This window comes from Ostrea edulis, chromosome 2 (genome assembly GCF_947568905.1).
Source record: "Ostrea edulis chromosome 2, xbOstEdul1.1, whole genome shotgun sequence".
Classification (NCBI taxonomy): domain Eukaryota; kingdom Metazoa; phylum Mollusca; class Bivalvia; order Ostreida; family Ostreidae; genus Ostrea; species Ostrea edulis.
In genome coordinates, this window is record NC_079165.1 from 18863099 (window position 1) to 18870609 (window position 7511).

General features: G+C 37.5%; 1 protein-coding gene across 1 annotated transcript; it reads right to left on the bottom strand.

The window, feature by feature from the left end:
• Window positions 1-4552: 4552 nt before the first annotated feature.
• On the bottom strand, window positions 4553-7290 carry LOC130052142 (toll-like receptor 3). The gene has a single exon (XM_056156281.1). The coding sequence runs from the start codon at window positions 7274-7276 to the stop codon at window positions 5102-5104; it is 2175 nt and encodes a 724-aa protein (XP_056012256.1). The 5' UTR covers window positions 7277-7290; the 3' UTR covers window positions 4553-5101.
• Between the last annotated feature and the right edge of the window lie 221 nt (window positions 7291-7511).

Below are 7511 nucleotides of genomic sequence, written 5' to 3' on the forward strand. Positions count from 1 at the left end.
CCAGTGTACCAAGTTTGATGTCTGTCAAGCAAAGGGTTCTCAAGATATTGAATGGACATTATATTCCTATGTCCAGTGTGACCCTTGACCTTTGACCACGTGACCTCAAAATCAATAGGGGTCATCTTCCCCTGACGACGTATCAGTGTACCAAGTTTGATGTCTGTCAAGAAAAGGGTTCTCAAGATACTGAGCAGAGAGTATATTCCCATGTCTAGTTTGACCCTTGACCTTTGACCATGTGACCTCAAAATCAATAGGAGTCATCTTCTTCTGAAGATATACCAGTGTACTAAGTTTGATGTCTGTCAAGCAAAGGGTTCTCAAGATATTGAGCAGAGAGTATATTCCTCTGTCCAGTTTGACCCTTGACCTTTGACCTCAAAATCAATACGGGTCATTTACTTCTTAGGATGTACCAGTGTGGCAAGTTTGATGCCTTTCAAGCAAAGGGTTCTCAATAAATTGAGCGCACATTATATTCCTATGTCCAGAGTAGATTGACCCTTGACCTTTGGACCTAAAAAACAATAGGGGTCCTCCTCTACTCATAACCAACCCACATATTAAATACCATTATCATCAAGTGAATGGTTCTCAAGATATTGAGCGGACAACATGTGGTCTACCGACCGACCGACCGACAGGTGTAAACCAATATGCCCCTCTTCTTTGAAGGGGGCATAAATATTGGAAAGAGGTGTCTCTTTCTCTTTGAAAGATATCTCTTTTTAGCCGAGTTGCATCGAAGTTGATCTCGGCTATTGGTTTGGTGATGCGGGTGGGTGGGTGGGCGTCAACAATTGATTTCCGGATGATAACTCGAAAAGTTTACAATCTAATCAAATGAAACTTTGATATATTGTTGGATACCAGGTAAGGAAGACCCCTATTAATTTTGGAGAAAAATGGTCAAAGGTCAAGGTCACAGTGACCGAAAATAGAATGAAAATTTCAGAAAAATTTGGTTTCCGGATGATAACTCGGAAAGTTTAAATCCGAATCAAACGATACTTAAAATATATTGTTATGTACCAGGTAAGAAAGACCCCTATTGATTTTGGAGAAAATAGGTCAAAGGTCAAGGTCACAGTGACCAAAATAGATTTAAAATTCCAAAAAATTTTGGTTTCAGGAGGATAACTCGAATTTTTTTCAATTGGAATCAAATGAAACTTGGATATATTGTTGGATACCAGCAAAGCAAGGCCCCTATTGATTTTGGAGAAAAGAGGTCAAAGGTCAAGGTCACAGTGACCGAAAATAGATTGAAAACTTCAGACAAATATGGTTTCTGGACAGTAACTCAAAAAATTTAAAACTGAATAAAATGAAACTTGGTTATATTGTTGGATAGCAGGTTAGGAAGACACCTATTGATTTTGGAGAAAAAAGGTAAAGGTCATAGTCCTGAAAAAAGATTGAAAGTTTTAGAAATATCTGGATCTGCATGATAACTCCAAAAGTTTAAATCCGAATATTCACAATTATAACTATGCTACATCATTCCTGACTCTACAATGTATCCCATGCAACTCGGCTCATGCACCCCTTGGTGCAGATATTGATTTTTCAACAATTAAAGAGATATCTCTTATACTTTGTGAGATATCTCTCGAGGAATTCTTAGAGAGATATCTCTTTAAGTGAAGGAGATATCTCTCAAAGTAAAAGATTGATTGATTGATGTTTTTTTCGCCACACTCAACAATTTTTTAGTTATCTGTTGGCGACCAGTTTTTATTGGTGGAAGAGAGAACCCAGATAAAATGTACTAGGGAAGACCACCGACCTTCCGAAAGTAAACTGGGAAACTTTCTCACGAACCCGCGCCGACAGAGGTGAGAGGCCGTGTGATTTTGAGCGCGATGCTCTAACCAACGTAAAAGAAATATTTCTTTAAGTGAAAGAGATATCTCTTAAAGTATAAGATGTATCTCTTTAAATGAAAGAGATATCTCTCAAAGTGAAAGAAATATCTCTCTATGTGTAAGAGATATCTCTTTTAGAGAGATATTTCTTAAAATTAAGGTATCTCTCTCGTTTTAAAGAGATATCTCTTTAAAATAAGAGATATCTCTTTGATTTAAAGATATATCTTATTTTGCTAATAAATAGTAATAGGGATTGCCATATAGACCCGTACTATCGTTATTAGGACAACATTACCGGTTCCTAACTTTCAACGCTTTGACTTTGTGTTCCCAACATTTCAATTCATGTGCAGCAACAGAGCAGCAACGAAATGTGTTGTGGGAGTATGTGATGTATGCAAGGGTTATGTACCGGTGCCCATGAACAGACTGGTTTATAATTATATGCATGAACAGACTGGCCAATAATTATATGCATGATTGGTTCTCACACGCGTCACATTCCCGCCACGACCTTCCTACTCGGACACTCTCTGCTAGTCCCTTGGACAGATCGTGATATCCAGACGTTATGTACGGGTAAGCCACTCTACCTTACCAGTGACCACTCGGACACTCTCAGCTAGGCCCTTGAACAGGACATATCGTATATTGCATACAGCGAAATATATCATATACCTGTATATCAAGACATTGTGTACCAGTAAGCATCTGTTCCATGTACTACGTTTAAATATCTGTATATGTCTCATTGTGTTGTTAATGACTAAACTCTTTAACAACACAATGAGACATACACAGATATTTACACTAAGTACATGGAACAGGGAATGCTTACTCCTCCTAGACACATCATCCCACTTCTGGTATACCCAGGCGTTCGTGTTTGCTCAACTCTCTATTTTGTATTGCATGTAGGAGTTTTGAGATTGATCACTTTTCGTTATCTTCACCTTTCATTAGACAAATGTTTATTTGGAGTGGATTTGTTAAAGGGGGATAATAGGATAGATATCTGGGGACTCCGGGGCTTTCTTTATAGCTCACCTGAACCGAAGGTTCAAGTGAGCTATTCTGATCTCATTTTGTCCGGCGTCCGTCTGTCTGTCCGTAAACTTTTCACATTTTCGACTTCTTCTCCAGAACCACTGGGCCAATTTCAACCTAACTTGGCCAAAAGCATCCTCGGGTGAAGGGCTTTCAAGTTTGTTCAAATGAAGGGCCATGTCCCTTTCAAAGGGGAGATAATCACAAAAATGCAAAAATAGGGTGGGGTCATTTAAAAATCTTCTTCTCAAGAACCACTGGGCCAGAAGAGCTGAAATTTACCTGAAAGCTTCCTGACATATTGCAGATTCAAGTTTTAGGATGGGGCCACAAGGGGGGATCAAAGTTTTACATACAAATATATAGGGAAAAACTTTAAAAATCTTCTTCTCAAGACCCACTAAGCCAGAAAAGCTGAGATTTACATGAAAGCTTCCTGACATAATGCAGATTCAAGTTTGTTCAAATGATGGGCCCCTGGGGTTGGATGGGGCCACAATATGGGATCAAAGTTTTACATACAAATATATAGGAAAAATCTTTAAAAATCTTCTTCTCAAGAACCACTGAGCCAGAAAAGCTGATTTTTACATGAAAACTTTCTGACATAGTGCAGATTCAAGTTTGTTCAAATCATGGCCCCCTGTTGTAGGATGGGGCCCCAAGGGGGGATCAAGGTTTTGCACACAAATACATAGGGAAAAACTTTAAAAATCTTCTCAAGAACCACTAAGCCAGAGAAGCTGAGATTTACATGAAAGCTTTCTGACATAATGCAGATTCAAGTTTGTTCAAATCATAGCCCCCGGGGATAGGATGGGGCCACAAGGGGGGATCAAAGTTTTACATACAAATATATAGGGAAAAACTTTAAAAATCTTCTTCTCAAGAACCACTAAGCCAGAAAAGCTGATTTTTACATGAAAACTTCCTGACATAATGCAGATTCAAGTTTGTTCAAATCATGGGCTCCGGGGGTAGGATGGGGCCACAATATGGGATCAAAGTTTTACATACAAATATATAGGAAAAATCTTCTTCTCAAGAACCACTGAGCCAGAAAAGCTGATTTTTACATGAAAACTTTTTGACATAGTGCAGATTCAAGTTTGTTCAAATCATGGCCCCTGGGGGTAGGATGAGGTCACAAGGGGATCAAAGTTTTGCATACAAATATATAGTTAAAATCTTTTTCTCAATAACCACTGAGTCAGAAAAGCTGATATTTACAAGAAAACTTTCTGACATAGTGAAGATTCAAGTTTGTTCAAATCATGGCCCCCGGGGGGTAGGATGGGGCCACAAGTGGGGGGGGGGGTCAAAGTTTTACATACAAATATAGGAAAAAGCTTTAAAAATCTTCTTCTCAAGAACCATTGGGCCAAAGAAGTTGACATTTACATGAAAGCTTTCTGACATAGTGTATATTCAAGTTTGCAAAGGGTAGTTTGGGTCATAATAGGGACTAAGGTTTTACATGCAAATATATATGGAAAGTCTTCAGATATGGGCCAAAGTGACTCAGGTGAGCGATATGGCCCATGGGCCTCTTGTTTGAGTATTTTTATTGGCTATTCTAGATATAAATTATACATAAGAAAATCAATAAATAACAACAATAACTAATTATTGATTTGTTTATCTTAATGCACTTGTCTATATATATAACGTTAAATCTTGTATACATTTCCTGTTGTACTAATTTTGGGTTTTCTATCTTCGGTGGGGGATGGTCTCTAAATCCTCCACAGAATAGAACAACTACATGTTATTTCATACACAATGTAAATTATACGTTGAAGCCAATTTTTTCCATTCAAGGAAGAAGAAAAAAAAAAAGATTTTCAATGCAGTTCAATGAATAAGCATTTCATTCTCAATTTGCTGAGATCTTCCTTAGGAGAGAACCTATTCATTATTTTCTTTCCTTATCATTTTTATTGTTATCAATAAGCAACTCTCGCAATACTTTAACACAGATAAAATCTCTTCATCTCTATATGTACAAGCAAGCGGTTTAGGAATTAACATGAAATATTCCAGCTGTGTACACCAACATGTTCCAAAGTTCAATAAATTAGTTCAATTCCAACAGTCAACTGTTGGTTTCAATAAGATTTAGGTTCGAATGTCCAATAACAGTTGAACATGTACTTTTAAAGCTGCATCTTCCGGTATCATTATTGAATGTCACCAATCATATCATCAGCACTTTCTGTATGGTCGGATTGGAACTGTAATTTCCGTAATACTTTCCCCCAGAATAGATTCTGCCCCGTTTCGTCATACTTTGACCATAGCGCGTAGTCATGTGTTGTCAGCAATGCCTTTAGAGTGTTCGACAAATACTTGTAGCTGATTTCGGTCAAAACTGCTACGATGATGTTATTTCTTTTCTCTTCCAAACATCTGTTGTACGAAAAATGCATTTGAAATTCACACCATTTACTTTTTGCAAAATGATTGGACAGAATTAAGAGAACTCGTCTGCTCTGGTTCATGTTGTCGACAATGTTATCGCAGTGTATCTTTCCGATTTCAAAATCTCGACACCTCACACAGAGACTGTAGCCCTTGTCTTCCAGATAGGGTACGGCAATCTTGAAAACAAAATTATTATCTTCGTCAGCGTAAACAATATATATGTCGTAATTGAAATCGGGATCATCTTTTATGATTTCGTATCCTCTCCTCCGTTGTTTCACTACGTATAACCAATGACGTATATGCCATCGCAGTTTATACACCACTACCAACACGAGAAGCACCGCCATGAGAACACTGCAGAATGTTATAATAGCAATTACCACTGCCGGGTTGATGGGGCACAAGTCTTTTTCGGTAAGGTTAAACAATATTATCGTACCCAGATCATCATGTGCATTAGGCCTACATGTAATGTTGTCTACCGAGGATAACTTTTCTTTGTTGGAGTGCATCCATTTGTAAAACCACAGCGCATCATCACAGTTGCAGGAAAACTTGTTATGACTGACATCTAGTCCACCAGTATTGCTCATTCCATTCAGGAGTCTTTCTGGGAAATTCGAAGGCGTGATTTTTTCGATATTATTGTCCGATAAATCAAGAAAGCGTAATTTCGATTTATAACCGAAAACGGACTCACCATCCCACGACGCTTGCAGGAAGTTGTCTGACACGTCGAGTTTGAACAAATGAGGTAAATATTTCATAAACCCCCGTGGTAAATAGTTCAGATTCATATCTCTTATACCTAGCACTTGCAATTTTTTCAAAGGTTTCATCATTGAAATGAATTCATGTCCCTTTAGTTTAAGCTTGTTGGAGGTAATGTTCAACAATGTCAGATTTGGACAGTGTTTGAAATATTCGAGAGCAGGGTTGGTAGGAGTGTTCTGAAACCAGAATCCATTGCCTGTGAAGAGCAGTTCTTTTAATGACGTACTTTCAAATGCCCTAGCTTCAATATGAAAGAGTTGCCCAGCCGACCTTTGAATTTTGAGTATTTTCAAAGAGCTTAACGATGTGAAGGTGTTATTGTAAAGTTTTCGTATCGCATGTCCATTCAAGTTTAAGAGGGTCAAATCTGGTAAACACGAAAAATATTCTCGTTTAAATTCAGTCAATTTATTAAACTGAAAATGGAGCTTTTGTAAGTTTTTAAATGAATAATTACAAAACTTTGGAAATGTTTTAAACCAATTCCCCTGTAAGAACAAATTTGTGACATTTTCTATGCCAGTGAAGTTGTAACTATTTTCTGATATTCCATTAAATGACACATCCAAGACTCTGAGTCGCCTCAAATCTGCAAACCAGGTGCCATTTAAACTGTGGAAATAGTTAAAGGATAAGTCTATCTTATAAAGAGAATGCTTGAGTCCTTTAAAGTCAGGGGGTGTGTCCCAAACATTGTGAGAAAATCGGATATACTTAACGGTTTTAGTTACATTACACATCATTAGGGATATATTTTGTTTTGAAACCTTAGTTTCTCCACTGATCTCCAAATACCGAAGGATTTGCAGTTCCGACAACGCATCCACGGAAATGTTCTCGATATTATTATCCCGTAGAGTTAGTTCCATCAGTGGGATATTCATCAGATTGCCGAAGGTTTCTTTGGTGACGCTTACTAGTTGAAATCTTTGAATATGTACACTGCTGGTGTTGTTCGGCATTTTTGGTATTTGTTGTGCTGGTGAGGTTCGATTTGTGTTCACACAAATTATTTTTACATATGCAGATTTGCCATAATGCGAACACTTACACATTTTTGGGATCGTTTTTTCAGCTTGAGTACATGGATTAGCGAGTATGCTGTCCTGCATCGCCAGCAGTATGAAAAATACACTCTGAGTAACTGGAATCATACTGACCAAATGTCAAAATTCTGAAAGAAAAGATGTATAACAAGTGAATACATATATATCATGATGAATTACAGAATATTTTGGGCGTTACCTTGTAAACAGAAATCTTCACAAAGTGAATGAAAGGCTTTGGATTTAGGTTATGTTAACCCATATACGGATAAATTATCTATCGTTTTGTTTTGAACAGGAAGTTATACATAAATATGTATCGATCTTCATTCCATGTAGTGTA

What these genes read in the sequence shown, in the direction of transcription:
- LOC130052142 (XM_056156281.1), bottom strand. Translation starts at nt 7,276, where the DNA reads ATGATTCCAGTTACTCAGAGTGTATTTTTCATACTGCTGGCGATGCAG.